This window comes from Epinephelus fuscoguttatus, linkage group LG1, assembly GCF_011397635.1.
Source record: "Epinephelus fuscoguttatus linkage group LG1, E.fuscoguttatus.final_Chr_v1".
Lineage (NCBI taxonomy): Eukaryota > Metazoa > Chordata > Actinopteri > Perciformes > Serranidae > Epinephelus > Epinephelus fuscoguttatus.
This window is the reverse complement of record NC_064752.1, coordinates 30,875,213-30,896,022: the sequence shown is the minus strand read 5'-3', so window position 1 is coordinate 30,896,022 and position 20,810 is coordinate 30,875,213. Positions and strand designations below refer to the sequence as shown.

Genomic DNA, 20,810 nt, shown 5'->3' with positions numbered 1-20,810 from the left:
CAAAAGACCAGAGTGGGGCTATCTTTAGTCGTCCAATTCAAAAACAAAAGGTTACTTTATGGCAGCTATAAATGTGCTACTACTGACACATTAAAAATTGTCTTGGCTTCAGCACTCCATAATGGTCATTACAGTATCTCATTGTAACAAGGGGAAGCAAAACAACGGAGTCACAGTGATTTAATTGTTCTGGTGGTGGTGTAGCGTATTGCAAAATACATTACTCAGCATCCCATTTACACAAATAAACAGCTTAATTACTGCAGCAAACACAATGGGCGCATCTTACGCTGAAATTATTTTATATTTAATACCCTCTTTAGTGGCGTGCCGTATAATTTAGAAATGGTATCATTACACACACCAGTATATTCATTGCTTAATAAGATGACCCTTATGTAAGTGCAAATTATAACATGAGGTATTATGACATGAACTCTCTCTTTGAGTCTGACACAGCTCTGCACCTGCAGCAGAGCTAATCCTTCCTGCACCAAACCATCTGGAAAGGGAATTTTGCTCTGTGTATAATGTATGGGTCTGTATGCCGCTGCAGCAGTCAGGACCAGAGCCCTGCGGTGAAACAACACAGCTGATTCTTTTGTTGTGCTTCTCTGCTCCATCACTATCCATTTAAACTCTGCTGTAAAAATCCCACATGTCTTCTACATTGTTTGACCTTCAATGTGTGGGTGTTAAACCAACATCGAGAGCTGACAAATCAAAGACCCCAAGAGGGGGGACAGTCCCAGCCTCCCCCTGTGTTGCTCAAGGTGCCTCTGTCCTTGAAAGCCCACAATGAGTCCTGGACTTAAAGCTGATCAAAGTTTGTCTTGTTCCTCGAACCATCAGTCTCTGCACAGCAGCAGTCAATCAGCTCTGCTCGAGGTTACCTAAGGGGTTAACACCGCCAACCTTTCCCATCTGTTGCTAAGGAAGTGTTGCCTGTTGTGCAGGAAACAGGGAGAGCGGTTTCCTGTTATGAAGAGAGGTTTTTAAAGGCTTGCATTCATTCAATCGTGCAACAGATGCCGGGCCAGGAAGCTCAGCCAATAGCAAAAGCTTTGGTGTCCTGCAGAAACTGTGTCTGGAAACTGCTTTTAGGAACCTTTCTATGCACTGTGCTGGTTCAGGAAATAATACACGAGCAAAACATGCTGGAGAAAACACGGAGATCTCTGCTTGATTTCTGAGTATCTGGTGTATACTGTGTAATCCTATAAAGGCATGAAAAGTATGTCATCTCATGTAACTGTGTGAGTCTGAACTTTTCAACTGCTGTCAGTCAGTGAGGGGACATGTGCCATGCACCAAAGCATGGGCAGATGTGGGTTGAAAAAAATAATATTAGTTGTGCAAATATAGTAGCTGCAGATTAGAAGCTGCCCACCAGAACAATGAAACACTGGAGATGAACCGTGTTTTATAGTACCATATTTATGGTCCAAATCTCCCACACTGAGTGGATTTGGTTTCACTCAATTCTAGTCTTACAGTGCTGCGTCTACAGTGTGGCACAACATCTGTGCAGCGGTGTGCTGAAACAAAACACGAGCAGATGTGAAAATGAAATAGCCCAGATATAATGCTGTGCATCGCAAAAAAATGAAACACAGACAGAGTGGGTTTGGTTCGCGCTCCGTGTCCGCGCCGCCGCGCCAATTGTAGGCTCGTCCTGCTTCAGGAAGCGCCAAGCAGCACCTCCCGTTTCCACATAAGAGCGCACCACTTTACTGTAGCACCAGCACTGGAGATACACGCCGGCTGAAAGCTGAGCTGCCACTCTGCGAACACGGGCGTCTTTCCACAAGTCACTGGAGAAAAACAAAAGACAGCATGTCTCGCAACTCTTCATTCACCTCCTAATTTCCCCGCAATGTGTTTGTGTCTGGATTAAGTTTTCATTTCGAGGGACGCGGTCGGCTGTGGGGAGAAACATGAGGATAACTGTCGGTTCCCGTGGATGATGCTGCCCCACAATGAACGCAGGTTGGTTGGTTATGTTTTATGTTCATGTCAAGAGTCCAGAAAGTTTAAATGTTTTACAGCAAACAAAGTGGTGACAGCGTGAGTGTTTGTGTGTGAGTAATTAATGAAATTGGTTGATTCTGTCTGAAAACATATTTCACCTGTTTATTTTCCACCTATTTCACATACAAATTGAAGCCCAATGCAACTTGATTCAGCCTGCTTTAAATCAGTTATTACCTAGTGAAATATATACAGAGTGATGGATTGATCACATAGGTACTGGTATTTTCTTAGAAATGATGCTGCTAGTTTTTAACAGTGCAGCTGGGTTGAATTCTACCTGCAGAAATTTGGGGTTTTAATCCATAGCTATGGATAAAGTTGCTTTCAGTGGAAGTCTGTTCTAGGATTAGTATTAGGGTTAGAGCTGGGATTATAATCCATCAAAGTAGACAGAGCCATTGGTTTCGAAGGTCACCTGTCTGTGAGGTGTCCTGTGAATTTAAGTGAAAGAAGTTGAAAATTGCTCTCTTGTCATTTTTTCCACCAAAGGAAATCTTTGTTTTGGAAAATAAAGCCCCATTTGTTTTGTACAGCCTTGTCACTCTGGATTTAAGACAGGTTGTTAAAGCTTACAGTGTGACATTTCACGATGAGGACACAGTCTGAAATCATATCCTGTGAGTTTGGCACAGCCAAGGTCCCAGTGTCTATCTCTTCCTTTGTTTTTCAAACATTTGTTTTAATTGAATTCTTGTTGCATAATTCATATCCTGTTGTTTGCAGTTGGGTGCTTTGTCAGACTGGGACCCTTGTTTTCTCTCCCTGTTTTATTGTTCTTTGACGCACTCAAAGGACCTTTTCAGCAAAAGCGAAAAAAAAAGTGTGTGTTCCTATACGTGTGTGTTTGAGTGTGTGTGTGTGTGTCTGTGTGAGTATGTTTCGTGAGAATCGGGGAAGAATGACGAGAAGGAAGTCCATTTGTGTTGTGAAAATCTGTACTCCTAGAGAGGTTCATGGAGGAGTGATGGGGGGCCAAGCTGTTAATGTCCTTCCCCCTGTGGACATCCTGTGTGGAGTCCGAGGAGGCTTCTTGAAGAAAGAGTGTGGTGACATTAATGGAAAAAATATGTATAATTAGGGGCAAAAAGCAATATATGACAGTGAAGGGCAGTTTCCTATTAGACTGATGTCTGAAGAGGGAGACACACTGACAGAGAGAGGGAGAGAAAACAGTCAGAGATAGCCAGAGTGCACATAGGGTTTAATAGGATGTGCGTCAGGGCAGGTACTAAATAACAGGAAGAGACAAAGGGTGTACACACTTTGTTAAGTACGGGTGTGTTTCATGACAATTCTAAATTTTGATAGCAGTGCTCTTTAATGACTTTACAATTTTTCAAACTTAGACATGCAGCTCAGCCCCCAATTCCAAAGTACATTTTTTCCTCTTACCTGTAGAGTTCTTTATTAATCTAGATTTGGTGTGTCTAGTTTTGGTGTGAGTTACCCAGTGTTGGAGATATCAGCTGTAGAGATGTCTGCCTTCTCTTGAATATTAACGAACTAGATGGCACTCTGCTTATGGTGCTCAAAGTGCCAGAAAAATAAATGAAAACTCCACAGCAGTGTCTCTTTCCAGAAATTATGACCAGCTACACAAGATAATCCACAGACCTTGTTGTGAGCAGTTGAACTATTTTCTTTGTACCGAACAACACCTGCCAACTGTATCACTGTGCAGAAAGAGGTGTGCATCTGCTCATGGACCAGAGGCTTGTGTTTGTGATACTGCGAGATGAAAGGATTAATGGAGTCCTTCTTGGCTGAGCTGTAATGTTAGCTAGCTGAGTGGAGGTGAGCTAGCAGAGATGTACGCTTCCTTTTAGGCAGGTGTAGTTTGCTAGAAAGAAAATAGTTCCTACTTAAAACTGCTCACAACAAGGTCTTCGGATTATTTTGAGTAACCGGTTCATGATTTCTAGAAAGAGACATTGCTGTTGAGTTTTTCTAAGCATGTGTTGGCCCTTCAGCGCCACAAGCTGAGTGCCATCTAATTCCATTATATTCAAGAGCAGGCAGACACCTCTACGGCTGATATCTCCAACACTCTGCAACTCACACAGACACAATCTAGACAGATAAATAGCACTACAGGTAAGAGGAAAAAACTGTATTTTTCATTTGGGGGTAAACTGTCCCTTAAGCTCAATGTTAAGTCTAAATTTAAAAGCAAGACATGGACGCACACTGTCAAAATTAACACACACAGATTAAAGCTGCTTATTCATTTCAGCAGGCCACAGATAAGGATTTTTTGGAGCAATAACAAAATCATCTTTAAAGTTTTTGACAATAAGCCAATCATTTGTTGAATCAGATTTAGCTATAAGCGTACAACCTGCATGTGTCATTTCCCAGACAGGGAGATGTTATTGTTCCTCCTCTAAGTACTCTATGGCTCTGTTGTTTTTCCTGCTGATAATGTCCCCTGCAGCATTCTGCATGTCACTGACTATTGTACAGGACTCGACTTCCTCTCAGCATTCTATACCAAAACAGGAATCACATCTTTATCCTCGTGTTAGCGTAGATACTACAGATAAAATGAAAGTAGCCTATTATTTAGTGGCTTTTACTTTTTTTAAATTAACATTTACTGTCTTTTCACAGATTTTCAAAATCCACTGCAAGTCCCTCGACCAAAGCTCCGCAGTCATCTGACCATCAAAGTGCAGTCCAAACTGATGTCCAGGCCGTGTCCCCCTGTCCGTGGTCCAAAACCTCCTGTCGCCCCAAAGCCCAGACCCCTGTTTGAGTCTCATACACAGGAGGAGCCCTGCCCCCCACAGCGCCTGAGCAACGGAGACCTGGCTCACTCTGATGGAGAGACGGAGGATCTCCACGAAATGGCTGGGGAGAATCAGGACAAAGAGGAGAAAAGTGAGGCAGAGGATGGGGCTAATGACGAGGAAACGGAAGAAGAAGTCGACATATTAGATAATGATGCTGACAGCACCGGCTCAGAGGACACAGTCAGAGCAGACGATGGTTCTACTGTTGACACTACTGAGGATGAAAACAATGACACTGACTTGAACCAGCCTGAAGGTGGCAATCACACTGATGATGAGAACAAATCACTGCCTTCACTTACTCCTGCTGAAATGGAAAGTGAGACAGGAGAGGAGGCAGAAGAGGAGGAACAGAGTTTCAGTGAAAACAGTGAAATAGTCTGTGACTCTACAGGAAACTCAGATGGACACGTAGAGGAACAAAGTCTTGATCAAACAGAGTCACTCAGTCAGGGTGATAAGGACAATGATACTGGATGTAATGAAGTGGACAGTGAGCAGAGTGAGGAGTGTTTGCGCTGTGATTTAAACACAGATGAGAACGAGCTGGAAGCTGGAGGTTTTGCATTTGGATTCAGCATGCTTCCAACTGTAACTGAGGAGTATCCCTACGACGTGATTGGCCCCACAGATGATGCTAGTGATACATGTGAGTCATGTGACACAGCTGAAACAGGCGAAACAGGGGTATGGCAACCAGAACGGGCAACCAAGGACCTCTCTGGTTGTTTTAGATTTGCATCCAGCACTGAGGATGTATTTGGGCCTTATTCCGTCATTGAAGCTCTTCCGCCAGATATGACCGGCACTGCTGACCCAGAGTGGAGTCAGGACGATACTGATGACAAACCTTCAAATGAAGTTCAGACCGCAGGTGCTTCTAATCAGGAACCTTACTATGTGTCATCAGATGATGTGGACAAGCTAGAGGATAAGATAGAGGAGGACGCCGAGCAGTCGAATCAGCACAAAGACAAAGCAAGGGACGGTGAGTCAGCTGATGAGTATGCAGACATTGAGGATTCACTTTGCCCTCAAGCAGATAACTTAGAGCAGGTTGAGTGTGTCTCATCAGAGGATTACGTCGAAATAGGCGATGACGAAGAAGAGGAAGAAACGGAAAAGAAACACATCAAAGGAAAAAGTGTGAAAGAAAGAACGGCTAAACGAGAGCAGGCTTTCCTCAGCCAGAGAACAAGCTGCCAGCCTCGCCTCAGGTTGTGCAACATCACTGTGCCATCAGACCTGGACGTAGGCCGCACCCCAGAGCTCACCAACAGGGTGGTGTTTGCCCACACCACTGAGGCCTTTGAAGAGGACATTGAGGAACTGGACTGCCATATTGTGCCTTACTATGAAGACACAGACTCGGACAGTGATGAGCATATATACGAAGAGGCAGGGTTTGATTCAGAAGGGGAGAACTTTGTAACACTTGATCGAAAGACTATTGTCACACGATCACGCTCTTATTCTGGGAAAGTTCCAGGCTATGTCCCAGAAACTGTGCCAGAGGAGACAGGGACAGAGTACCAGGCCCACGACTACTGCACAGTGCCCTTGGATAAAAACAATGAACCACTTAGCCATTCACAGCAGCCTGGGATCAACTGTTTGGTCCCGTCCATGAAGTCTCGCCACTTCTTGTTTTATTCCCGATCTGCAGAGGGTCCAGAGTTGACGCTGACCACTCCCACAGAGATCAGCCATTCTCTAAAGGATGATATCAGAATAAGGAGGAAAGATGATAATCTGTCACTCCCATGTGTCATCACCTCTTCTGGAAGCTTCTCCCAGCGTAGCCATCAATCATCCAGTGGTGTTTCTACACCAACCTCTCTAGTGGACATCCCGCCACCCTTTGAGCTGGCCTACATCACTAAAAGACCTGTTACTAAGAGTTCCCCATCCCTCCTGATCCAGCATGAGCATAATGATATACCTAAGAAGAAGAAGTCCTCCTTCAAGCGCTTCCTGGCACTCAAGTTCAAGAAGAAGACAGATTCGAAGGGTTTCAGTGATGGAAGTGTCCGCTCTTCACGTTCTTCCTCCGAGTCCAGCCACCACGGCCCAGCAAGGGTCATAGAACTTGATCGTAGAAGCACTGGCAGCTCTCCTCAGCTTCAGTCCCGCATTGTGACCCCGCAGCAGCGTCCTTCAGACCTGCCACCCTTTGTCTTCTACAAAGACCACCAGAGGAGGAAAGGTGACCCGAAAGCTTATGGCAGGGGTGTCTCTAGAGTGGAGTCCTTCGAGGAGCGTTCTCGGCGCTCCGTCATGCCGCTGCCTTTGACCAAACCCCGCTCCATCTCTTTCCCCAGTGCAGACACCTCAGACTATGAAAATATCCCAGCCATGAGCTCAGACTATGAGAACATCCAGATCCCAGGCAGACCCACCAGATCCCACACTGTGACTGAGTTTTTTGAGGACCCAAATCGCACTACAGTCGCCTGCAATGAGAATGATGGCTATGTGGATATGAACAGTTTCCCTGGGATTGACAGCATAACCCAGACATCAAAAGAAGACACTGAAAGGTATAGTAAAAGCTTGATAAATTGGTTTTGTACTACCTCAAGCAAACCTGAGAGAGTAAATTTTGAAGCTACAAAAACACGTTACCTTACATGTTTGACCTAATCTGCAGTGATACCCTGCCATACATATATTTTTGTTTTTATTAACCCAGGTTTTGACTTATCTTTCTCTTAAATTTCTGCTGCCAACTCACCTTGGCAGACCCAAAAGTCCTTTACAGACCAAAACTACCTGCATGGGTATAAACATGGGTGTACTGACCCTTTAATGTATTAAGTATTATGTATTCATCAGCATCATCCATGGCTATACTTAGAGCTTGACAATTAATCAAATAATAGATCAGTTTATTAAAACCATTTTCAAGCAATGGTGCCAAATGTTCACAGGTTCCAACTCCTCAAAGGCGAATATTTGCTGGTTTTCTCAGTCGTTTATGATGATAAATTGAACATATTGGGGTTTTGGACTGTTGGACAAAACAAGATATTTGAACATATCAGATTGGACTCTTGGAAACTGAGATGGCTATTTTTTATTCACTATTTTCTTACATCTTATAGACAAACAATTAATCAATCTGCAGAAAAAGTCAGTATCATAAAAAGTCCTAGATCGCAACCTTAAGCCCCGTTTCTACCAAACACTTTCGGTATGGTACCTTTAGAACCAAAGTAACCCTTCAGATGTGGTACCTAGACCCTAGTGTTTCCTCTGCAAACAGTACTCTTTCATGTGGGCGGGGTTGTTGTCACTCACTGCTCCATCTAGCACGGACTGTATTTCCTCTTTTATCAGTCTGCACCTCATTTATCATCCATAGAACGAGGTTGCACACCGACATTTTCAGAACAAAAAAGAACAGGCTGGAGCGAGAGTCTTACTCAGTGGGATATTTGAAAATAGCGGGGTTGTGCATTTAGTCTCTCTAAGGCAAGCTCAGGGGTTTAGTGTTCCCGGAGCCCACAAGAATGACGCTCCACTACGCTTATTTTTCTCTGAGTGAGAATTAGAATATATGCAGTTCACAATATCTGGTTGAAATTAATATATTTTTCAAACGCTTTACCAGTGTATGTAAAACTCTCCACGGTATGAACAGAGATTGCATGAGCCTCAATACCAGCCACAACTCAGCCCTGAGCAGAGTGACTGTCCACTATTGACCAATCAACGACTGCAGTGCTCACAGCTCCACCTTTTAGTACCAGATCTGTGTGCTAGGTACCCCAACAGAGGGGTGACCAAAAAATGGTTGCTAAAACTGGCATAATTTTTTACCAAAAACCTTGATATCAATATTGCAATGATATTAGAGAGCTGTCTATTGGTGATTTCACAAAATATTTACACAATGAGATTTTTGAAAAATTATCATCAGTATTATTGATATAATGACTAAGTGCATAAAAGCAAATGATAGAACAACTAGAACAGTGTGGTAAGAACAGAAAATAACATCACTTTACTGTAAAGCAGCCTTTAACACCAGGAAAACACAACACTTACAGAATTACGATATCCAAAATCTAAGATGATAACTAGTCTCATATCACGGTAAGGATATAATATTGATATATTGCCAAGCCCAACCTAAAATGTATTTTTATTTATGATCCAGTATGATGTCACAGCTAATCCTCCTATACATGCCTGTATTAAACTGTAGCGGCTAAGCTTGCCTGTCACTTTGTAGTCATTTGAACAGGTGAGCATGCTTATCACTGGAACCACTTTTAAAGTAGTCAGCTGAGTTGTTAAGCTCACACCTGGCTGCTCAGAGGTGCAATCTTGACCCCTGAACAGCTGACAGATATTCATACATTGTATCTCAGATGAGCGGGGGGCACCTGGCAGAGTAGAATCGGATTTCCCTCTTGTAGGAAAAGTGTTTGGTGAGAGATGAGCAGCCTGCTGTGTCAGGCATGGCTAGCTTTGGGAAGATGGACAATGCTTGTGGGAGAGCTTACTCCTGGTTTTCATTTGGTGTGTTTAGAGGTCACATCTGGTGCCACCGCTTCCTATGCAGAACTGAGGTGATAGAACAGGTAATGGCGGGCTCACTGAGGGCAGGTTCCTCACATTAGATGAAGTCATTATGGGCCGCAATTAAAAGTGATAAAATGTGGGGGAGTTCTTTTCACACAAGTAAGCGGAGAAGGATGAGGGGAAAAGGTGAGAGAGCAAAGGGAGGGGATGTGTTAATAGAAGGCGCAGAAGAGGAAGAATACAAAGAGTAAAGCGATAAAGTCATATAGAAGAGGGGGAGGGGAAGTAAGAACAGGAGAAAGGGAGCTGGAGCCGTTCTGGTGTAATTGCTCTCCTGTACCTGACACTTATTGTTAAGTTTAGGAGAGCTTTTATTAAAGTAGCTCTCTCTCGAGTGCCTCTCTTTCATTGGACCCTTAAGGGGCCACAGGATTTACTGCAGTGTGTGATAGAGTGAGGAATCACCACGGTCAGACTGTACCAAATTACCCCGGCCTGTGCCACAGCTTCAACCACTACGGGCTGCAGTCTTTCCCCAGTCTTAATAAAATAGTTGTGTTTGATGACCTGTGTGTAGTCAAAGAGACAGGCCATTACTGAGAGCTTCTTAAAAGGCTTAAGAGGTAAAATGCATCGGCATTTGTTTTTATTTCTTGTGGCGCTCTTTGTATTTCAGGTGCAGCTAAGTGCTGTTTATATCACCATTTCATTTTGCAGATGTCTTTCATATCTGTTATGAATTTATAGAGAAACATTTCATCTTGCAGCTCATATCATTCATATAACTTTCCACTCACATAAAGCTTGTCTCCTCCAGACATTCTGAGCAGCAGTCGACACTATACCATGATTCTTTTTTTTTACAGTGTATTTTAAACTCCATACATATCTCAACATTTGAAACCTCTCCATTTCCCAGACAATGGTCCCTCAGTGAGGGCTCTTTTTCTCCCAGTGATGTTATCGATGTGGCTCATTGTGTGGTGGAGGTTTCACACCACTCACAATGATGCAAAGAACCTATCTGTCCTGTCGCCTCCCCTTCACCGCATTCCCCCCGGAGATGCTTCTGTTGCCAGGGCCACTCTTTGGTGTGCCTATACGGGGCTTTTTTATGTGTATTTGAGTGTGCGTATATATGTGTGCACACAATATACGTCATGTGTAGTCAGTGTAGGTGTTTGTCAATGCCTTTGTGTATACATCTTACACTAAACTCTGTTCAAAGCTTGACATTGCCGTCGTCCCAGGCTGCCCAGCTGATGATGGCAGTGATTTATTGAGAATACATTCAACAGCCAACGTGGTTTTTAAACCCACAGAGGAAAAAGTGGATTTTTGTGGTGAGCAAAATGACCAAATGGCCTCAGAGCACTGCACACAAAAGGACCGTGCCTATAGTAGCAGACACGCATTTTAAGGAGGACTCACAAAGCTGCTGTTCCACGGGCTTGGCTTGTTTCCACTTGTGTGATTAATGTATAGCACCATTCAGACACTACTTCAGCACAAGCATTCAGGCTAAGCAAAGAGACATGTTCATTAGCAGGCTACCACAGTGTACAATGGGAAAAGAACAGACACACTAATGATTCATCCCAAACCTAACCAAGGTGTTTGTGTGTGCGTGTGTTTGTGTGCATATATTTGCATGCACACTAAGTTACAACTTAGAGCTGCTTTATCAAAGACAAGGCTCCTGCTGATAATGCAGTCTCAGCAGAGTTGTCCTTGCCAAGGAGCCTTGTAGCAACAAATGAGAGTTGAAAAAGGCATTTTAGCAACGAAAGCCCAGGATTTGTGATTGTGCTCAACTCAGAGCCCATTAAGTGTCCTGTCCAGGTAAACTTACAGCAGTAATGCAGATGTGTTGCTGTCCCTGTGCACACAGGAAACAGAGCTATAGTGTAATGTATGCAAAAATGTACGTCTCTAGCTCACCCTTTGGTGTCATTCTCACTTCAAACTGAACATGAACCTCCTCAGAGTGATGACAAAGCCCTGCCATGGCCTCTAAAACAGCTCCTCCACCCACTGTTATGTTAGTGTTAGTAGTGATGAGGGAGCCATCTTAAGTACATTGTTGTACTGGGTGGTGGCTGTGTGCTGTGTGGCGAGGTGGTGGACAGGGCGTATCGTTTGGCTCGCCAGGCCTGGTGCCAGGCGCTCTGAGGTCATTGCCAGGTCATCCCCGGGGAGGAAGTGTCCAGCCTAGGAGCTTCCCACCAGCCTGTTTACAGGAAATGCAGGGATGAGGGTGGGGCTGTGGCGGGAGGCAGGAGAGGTGGAGACAGGAGAGGATAGATAGGATGAAGGGAGGGAGGAGGGGGTCACCATGGTGGGGCGGAGGTTCCCAGACTCTCCCTTGAACAACAAGATGAGGTGTGGTACCATCAGGAATGCCAGGTCTGCTGTTATTGTTACTCCAGTTTTTGGGAACTCCTCCCACATCATACACCCTGAAGTACCCTTGGTTAGAACAAGTGAGCAGAGGGTGTAACAGTGTTGCACATATGGTCCTGAATCACAGCCTGTCACATAATGCAGGGTTATTACCATCCAAAGTCATCTTCCTCCACGTCACAGGTGTAGCAGAAGCAGTCAGAGCGCCGGCGTCTTCACAAATCACCTCATCACATACTGTCACAACAGCCACAGGCTACATGTAATCATCATCACCAAAAGCAGCAAACTATTTAAAATGCCTTTCAATCTCTTGATTCCCCCCATCGGTATCCCAATCATCTATACTTGGCAGGCTAATGAACCTATTCAGCTGCTCCTATTTCCTATAATAGCGCCATTACAAGCTGAAAAGGGCCTGTCTGATTGCACCTAATATATATTTTAATACTCAATGTTTAGCTCAATTGAATTATATATTTCAGGCATCATCAAATTCACAGGAGATCGGTGGGATACAGGTCTTTTCCTAGAGAGTCATTTTGTCCTCCTCTGAATCTGACACAGTAGATTTAACATTGCCATGTTATCAAAGGCTTGCAATCTGCTGGAATAATAGCACAGCCTTAATGGACTTGTAAAAGGGCTTTATGTATTACCACATTACAGTATCACGTATTTGCAGGTTTAAATATGGAAACATTGCATGGAGCTGACTGGAGCTAAACAAAACCTGTAATTGAGATTTTAAACGATGGGCTACATTGGTATAGAAGAAATCAGAACATCAACTTTAAAGATTAATTGTAAGTGCTATTGATCAGTGATAAGTTTGTTTTATTGTTAGATGGTGTGACTTGCTGCAATTCAGAGAGACATATATTTCAGTGTAATGTTGAAGAGGTTGTTAAATATGTGAGGTTACTTTGTCCCTGTATATTCTGACCTCCGAATCTTTATTTTGGCCCTGTGCAGCTGCCGTACATATGTGACAAATGAACAGGAAGTGAAGGTTTCAGCGTGAAATGAAGTGAATTGAGACAAAGATGAAAACAATACAGACTAAAGTTAGCTACAGTTAATGTTTTAATACTAATAGTTTTTACGTATAAAGCACTTTCCAAAACAGCATGACAGAGTGCTTCACAAGGCAGCAAAGCAAAACAGACACGTCATAAAATCAACTGGTTTTAAAGAAACATAAAAACAATTTGGTGTATAAAAACCAGGAAATAAAAGACAGTTCAAAGGAAATTAGAACTCAAGTAAAACCATGAAAAGCTCTTCAATAAAAGTATGTTTTAAGAAGACTTAAAAGAGATCACTGACTCATCCGACCCAATTTCCTCTGGGCAGATCTTACGGGGCCTCGACTGCAAACACTCTGTCCTCTTTATTTCCTGTCCAAGAAAAGTGAGATGTGATTTACAGAAGAAATTATTCCAGTCTATGTTTTTGTAGTCATTGATTTTTTTTGGTTTTCTTTTGGGCTCATCAGGAAGACATTTTTATAAATTAGACACAGCTGTCGAGAGTGAAAAATGTGAAGGTGAGAATCCGTGGCAGAGTTTCTGTTAGACACATGAAGGAATTCCCCTCACTCGTAGAATAAATCAGAGCTTAAGAATAAGTTCAGCGAAGACCCATCCCTCCTGTTCTCCTCCCTCCCAACATCACCCAGGAGCCCACGGCAGGTTCATCTGTCTACTCAGAGGTCAACCATGAGTAATGGCCTGTAGGTGCTTTCTTCAGCCCACCCAATAGGGGCGATGGGTGTGTGTGTGTATGGTGTGTGTGTCTTGAAGTATGAGTGTGTCTGAATAGATATGAAGTCCAGCGAGTAACTCTGTTAACCTTTGGTCTCCTAATAGCCGTCTACTCTCTGCACACACAGGGGGGCTGTTTAAAAACATCAGGAAGAGCATTCATTATTATCTGTAAAATGCCAGAAAAAGGTGAGCAATATCTCACAATCATAGCTTCTTAACACCCAAAGTGACATCTTCAGATTGTGCGTTTTATTGCACAGAGGGCCAAAACCTAAAAATGTTCAGTTTATTATCACAATAGATAAAGAACCCCCCCCCCCCAAAAAATGCAATTAGAGAGTGTTTGGCATTTTGCCTGAGAAAGGTAATTCGCCAGCAGAGTATTGCAGATTATTTTTCTGTTGATCAATTCATGGGCTAATCTCTGCAGCCTTAGATCAGAACATCTGTGAGGTCGTGAGACAAGTTTAGAGAAAGTCCTGAGTATTGGTACTCAATATCAACTTGAATAACCCAGTACCAAAAAGTATTGAAAGTCAGTTAATACTTGCACCCGTTCCTTTTTTGTACCCATATCTGGAAAAAAAGAGTATATATATGATTTTGCTCGCAGCCAATCACCCAAAAGTGTTCTTTGTTGTAATGCAGTGTGTGTAGCTACAACCCGTACAGTCTGTGGTCAAGTCGAGCACAGTGTGTTTGACAGAGTTGGCAGTTCAAAATGTGAAGATGCCACTAAAAACATTTGAAAGTATGGCAAGACTTAACAACAGTGGCATTTTGTGGCATTTTACACAACTGAATGCTTCTATTCCAGGGGAAGGCAACCATGCAGCTCTTTAACACTTCTCCAGTGGCTCCCTGTGGCTGTGACAGAAAACTATATGTTTTTTAAAAAACATATTTTAATTTTCATTAATTGTTGTTGGCCTTAAGTGATTTTTACATTCTTCAATTGTAAAAATGCATGGCCTACACTCCGATTTAAAAAACTGCTTTAACATTTCGTGAACTGAAATGTGCGACATTCATCTGGCCTGGCGCCTTTTCCTCTAAAAGCTTCACCAGCAATGGCTACAGTAGCCTTGATGCTTCCTAGCTTGGCTAACTGTGGATTCCAAATCCCAGAAGGGAAAAGTTTTGAGGTAAAATAGAGGACTTAATAGTGTGTGGACAAATTTGTTTGCTTTCACTGGCAACGCTGCAAAGTTTAAGTAAATCAGAGATAGCCCACTGCAGAGTAGCCACTTTGTGCTAACACGTATTAATGAACGCTCATTTAGATCTATTAGTAATGTTCATAGCCTAAATTCGACTTAAAATGCTGTGTTACCTTTATCATGAGGGTCAAATGTGTTTTGCAGATCCAGACAGATTTCTTTTTCTTGGCTCTTTTGATAGCAAAGGTTGCTGACCCCTGTTCTAGTCACATGATGGGTATTGAATAAAGTAAAAAAAAAAGTATCAAGTCAAGTACTCTGTTGATATCTGTATCAGTTTAAGGGTACTGGTATCTTAATTTCATTTAACAATACCCAGTCCTATCTATGATCTATTGATTGGTGTATTCTTCATATTCATGTGGATAATAGAGCTACAATGATAAATTGATTGGTTGTCAACTATTACATTTTACTGATTTGATAATTAATTCATTGGTTTAAGTTATTTTTAAATTCTCAGATTCCAGGATGGTTGTCCACTATGACAGTAAACTGAATATCTTTGGGATGTGGACAAAACAAGACATTTGAGGACGTCATCTAGGGCTCTGGGAAATACTGAAATACTGAAATTTTCACTATTTTACAATATTTTATAGACAGAAAAGTGATTGATTAATCAAGAAAATAATCATTAATTGCAGCCCTGGTGGATAATCAGTCAAAAACAAATGAGATTTCTGCAGTTTTTGCAGTTTACATTCAAAATCAGTTTGTTTTTTATTGAACACATCAATCAGTTCTTCAGAAAGAGAGTGTTTGTTAGCTATACCATTCTGCACAGATACGGTGATGATGAGCAAAGACATTATGCTATGAATCCTTCCCTCTTCTTGTGAAACCTGGTAGCTGCCATAAAGCTGCTTTGAGAATACATGTTATCCAGTTATCATCCTGGCGATGTCAATTTGGTCAAACACACTGTAATGGGTCTTAATGGGCCAGAGGACATTAATAATTACCACAGGTAGCATTTAAAGGGATTACATGTGAAGTGACCTACAACGTGCCCCCCTCAGGTACTGCAGCACCCAAAAGGATTACCAGTGTACAAACACAACCGTGCCGTCTGTGGATGAACTAATGATGAAAGAGATTACGGCGTGCCACTGGAGGCCTCCATATGGGGAGTGAAAATGTTCAGAGACACACACAGGAAAAAGGAACAACATATTTACGGGGGATTTATTGCTCAGTGTTTTGAGAATATGCTGCTGCAAAGATTTACTGTAAATGTGCTATTTGGAGTTTGTGTCATCAATGCCTCCCTGCATCCCCAATTGAAAAGATTCAGTGTCTTTCTTTATGGTTAAAGCAATGCTGTTGAACACATCCTCAAGTGTAGATGCTGCTGTAGTATTAAATATTTATATTTGTGTATCCAGGGCTGTTTTGCTGTATTCATACTTTCTTTTCTGCTCTCGGCAGTGCCTACACAGAGCCTTTCCCAATGAACCCTGTCCCTGCTGGGCTGTCAGCGGACGAGGACCATGGGCGTACTTCAGAGGAGGAAGAGGGGGTGGCTGAGCAGAGTTATGACCGACAGGTGAGACATGCGATGCAGAGACAAATGAAAGCACGGTAGAATGTAGTTTATTCAGTCCTACCAGCTACCAACTGGCATAACAAGTAGACTTAATGAGTGAAAAATGCTGCAAGTCCTGTTTTACTCTATTACCAGACCCTAGATTGTAATTTTTAAAGGGACAGTTCACCCTAAAATCCTTTCCTCTTACCTGCAGTGCTGTTTATCAATCTAGTTGAGAGAGTTTTAGTGTGACAGAGACGTCTGCGTTTTCTCCATAACGGAACTAGATTGCACTCAGCTTGTGGAGCTCAAAGTGCTCAAAGTAAAACTCCAATTTAAAGCCTACTCCCTTTTACTACCCTGGTGTGGCTACACATTTTGACAAATAAAGGCCTATCTCAATCAGACACCTGGTCTGGTTGCCAAGCAGTTCATTTTTATATACATGTTCTTCGGATGTATAAAAGCGGGTTGTTGACGACCTCAAATTATTTGTCCATTTCTCGATTACCCAGAATCAGAAGGGTTTTTCATAGAAATGAATCCAAGTTGTGAGTATTGTTTTAATGGGATAAAGTGGTGTTGTGCTGGTAAGTCAGGTACCGTAATCATTAAGTGCCTCATCTCTCCGTGATATGTTATCTGTCGGAGCTAGATCAAATGAATGATTCGTAATTGATGTATTACTTGAAGCCTAATTTTTATACAAGTAATATTCATGCTAGTTCAAATAAATAATTTGATTGTATTTCCTGATCTTTGCTGAGCAACAGTTTTTTGTGAAAGGAATTAAAGGCCTGTCTCAAATGTAGGCCCGTTGATTTCAGGGATTTACGCAGACAATAGCCCGGGCTATTAATTGAAGTTTTACGGTACATTTGAAAAACTCAACAGCAATGCCTCTTTACAGAAATCATGACCCAGTTACTCAAGATAATCCAAAGACATTGTTGTGAGCAGTTCCATGTAGGAACTATTTTCTCTCTGCCAAACTACACCTGCTAATTGTGTCACTGCACAGATGGAAGCATGCACCTACTACTAGCTAACTAAAACACAGAGCTAGCTGACATTACAGCTCAGATGAGGAGGGCGCCAATGATGTTCACATCTTGCGCTGTCGAGCACGAGCCTCTTGTCCGTGAAAAGATAGGAGCTTCCTTTTGCGCAGTGATACAGTTGGCGGATGTAGTTCAATAAAAAGAAAATAGTTCCAACATAAAGTTGCTCACAACAAGGTCTGTGGATTATCTTGAGTAACTGGGTCGTGATTTCATGGAAGAGACACTGCTATTGAGTTTTCCATCATATTTGAGAGAAGGCAGACATCTCTACAGCTGATAGCTCCAATGCCCAGTAACTCACACCAAAACAATTTGGATTGATAAAAAACACTACAGATAAGAGGAAAAATATGTATTTTGATTTGATTTGTGAACTGTTCCTTTAATATTTTACACATGCAGTTGTCATTTGAACAAATATTATATCTTAATATGAATGTAGGAGTACTGTACGATGCACTTTTCTGTTGGTAAATGCATTATAGATGCCACATTCACCAGCCAAAATTGCTTCAGTGGAGCGTTATGTGAGGCATGTACAGGTCCAGAGAGATCGAGCTAGTTGAATATTGCCTCAGACTCCCCAGACTTCCGTACAGTAAAAAGGCTGCCATTTTACAGTAGATCAGAGACAGACCCCACCCGTCCTTCTGCCATAATAATACCAGGCCAGAGCTCTCATCACGTGACATGCATTTCCTTGTTTTCTTCTTCTTCAAAGCAAAGAAAACAATAAATAGAGGAAAAAACAGAGAGGAAGAGAACCGGGGGAGACTTGAGTCGGCCCCAGGAACAGTTTCATTTAATGGAACTGTGTTTTGGTTTTATTTGGAGGAGATGAAGATCAGCGTGCTTCTAATGTAGTATTTGTGAAATGCCCCACATAGGAAAAAGTAACACTGACAAAGCACAGGAGCCTTGCCGGTAAACTCCTAAATGGCTTCAATGTTATGTTTTGGCTCGGATGTTTTGAGACCTGGTGATTAGCCTCTAAATCAATGGGCAGTATTGTTGTCGCCGCACACACACAGCCTCTCATACATAATGCATCTGAACTTAAAAGTCCCGTATTTGAGCAAGCATTCATGTCTACGCTGTACTGTAATGAAATAATCAGTCTTATTTTGACAGCGGAAATCTAGCAAAAAGAAAAAAAAAAGTGAATTTGCTTTTCCGCCAGTTTCCTTGGCTGCCGTGTCGCTGTTCCTATTAATGTTTGAGAGGAATAAATGCCCACGGAGAGCCTTTAAACATTAGCTGTGTTCATTCATCTCCCACTGTTCTCCCTCCCTGTCACGCAGATTGATGGCCGATCCCGAGCGTTCTACGTCGCCAAGGAGCTCCTCGACTCGGAGAGACTGTGAGTATCTACCTGTACACATGGATTTCCCCAAACGCACATTTCCACAGTGTGTCATCACACACAAACACGCTGCATCCAAATCTCATGCACCCTGCACCTACTTTCCTATTCCCTCCAACTGTATCTCCCCTGCCCCTGAGCTAATTCATTGAGCAGCATGCAGAGTAACTGACAGCCAATTACACAAGTGTCTTGTGTAACTTATTAAACACACCGGCCCTGCCCTTGCCCTGTTACACACTTAACCATTCTTCTGATGTGGTTTTCTCATCATGCATAATTTAGATAATTTAATGAGCCTTGTAGAAAGATAGCTGTTTAGAAGGTTGTAAATTCCTTTTCGCAGTTTAATTAAATCTTGTGTTCCTCTCTTTTTGTTTTCCAGACACGTCAGTGCCCTCAAGTACCTTCAGGAGGTAAGAAACCCGTCGCTGCCACGCCCAGAAGTGTGTCACATTCGCTCTAAATGTCTCCTGCTTAAAGGCCTATTAAACTTTATTGAAAACCTACTGATAACATCACATCCTGTGTGTCTGCTCCCCAGTCTCTGTCTCCGTCTTCTCCTCCTCCCCCCTGTTGTAAGGCTCTGCTCAGGTTTATCAATGTTGTTGCAGCAAGATCTGCTTCCTGGTCTTGACAAAGTTGACATGTTGTACCCTGGAGTGGTTGGTTGTAAGATGACGCAGCGTGCGTGCACCAGGCTGATGCTGTCCTTGTATCCTTATGTGGACTCTAATACTGAGCTGGCAGTCTGCCCGCTAAAGGTCAAACAAAGGCTATTGGGGCCTTTTATAGTGGTTGTATGGTTTGATCTCCTTATGAGCAGGTTGGCCATAAAATGGAGAATGAGTGTATTTAATGCACAGAGGATTTAAAGGTGAGCTGTGGTAAGCCCCTCAAGGTTGGTGATGCATCACTACCAACTGTTGTCATCTATTTACATGATACTGGTACAGGTTACAGTACCTATAATTCAGTAAGTAAGTACTTTACTTTCTCTGTAGTGAAAATAATTTGAAGCTGCAGGTGTGATGTAATAGACTAAAATGCATTTCTGCTCCTCTGCTCTTTTCTAATCACACACAGAGCTATTCTTCTCTCTCTCTCCATCTAGTAGGCTATTACTACAGTAATATTAAAAAGAAAATCGACCACACACCGAAACTATCACATATCAGCGCTACAGAGATAGTTTTGGTGTACTGGGAAGCTGATGGAGTGGCTGCAGTGCTCCATTTTTAGCTTCCCAGCTTCAGGGCGCCTCCGCCTTGTGTCTGAAGTTGAACCTGGTGGCTCCTCTGAGCTCTCTCCTTGGCTTCCAGGCTTCAAGGTGCCCCACGGCACTTCTGCTTCTTGTCTAATGCCTCTTTTTCCACGTAGCTCTTTTTAAGTATGCAAGTCAACCAAAAGTCCATTCATTCCCCAGGAAACTCCATGATTTCCGATTTGTTTGCGAAACTCCTCCTTCCATTTTTTTGGAATTTGCCTTGAGTACGCTGAAAATAGCAGATGATACATCTTTTAGCAAAACGTCTCACAAAACAGGCTACACACCTGACATGCTAACCTTCTCACTTCTTTTCTGCCATTTGTTATTGGTCCTGTTTTTGTCTCTGTTCTACCCCGTGGGCATTTTCTACCAGACTAGATGGAGAAAAATACTCACTGCGGTGGCATTTTTATCCATACAAAAAGAGATGCTTTTTGTGGCGTTAGACACTAGGGGCATACTCCACATACTATACGGAAATATGGACACAAAGCAAAACTATTTGCATATGAGGCAGAAACAAGGTGGAAAGGAGGCGTTCTCTCACATGCGCTCTCAGACACCGACATTCGGCACTGTTGGATTTAACGTAAACCGGTGCTTGGTAGTACTGATATAATTTGGTCAGTACCCTAAAACCAGGGCCAGATTAACAAACAATGGGCCCCTGGGCACAGATATGCAAAAGGCCCCACCACCTCTCCTATATAGAAGCAAGAAACACAGACTTTATTGTTGTGAAGCCTCTTTCTGCAGTTATTTTGAGTCTCTTTGCAGTCACTTTGTGTGTCTTTGATGTAATGTGGGGGGTTTTTTGGTTGTTTTCTGTCTCAT

The 20,810-nt window shown here is 42.6% G+C and overlaps 1 protein-coding gene across 2 annotated transcripts in view; it reads left to right on the top strand.

Moving 5' to 3' along the window:
• The first annotated feature begins 1,731 nt into the window (after positions 1-1,731).
• fgd5a (FYVE, RhoGEF and PH domain containing 5a) overlaps positions 1,732-20,810 on the top strand; it is a 44,517-nt gene continuing 25,438 nt past the window's right edge. For both annotated transcript variants that reach the window (XM_049573617.1, XM_049573607.1), the window contains exons 1-5: positions 1,732-1,989; positions 4,645-7,366; positions 16,180-16,297; positions 18,645-18,703; positions 19,092-19,122. In XM_049573617.1, coding sequence (XP_049429574.1) covers positions 1,980-1,989; positions 4,645-7,366; positions 16,180-16,297; positions 18,645-18,703; positions 19,092-19,122 — 2,940 coding nt within the window. In that variant the 5' untranslated portion in view covers positions 1,732-1,979. The remainder of the gene's footprint in view (positions 1,990-4,644; positions 7,367-16,179; positions 16,298-18,644; positions 18,704-19,091; positions 19,123-20,810) is intronic.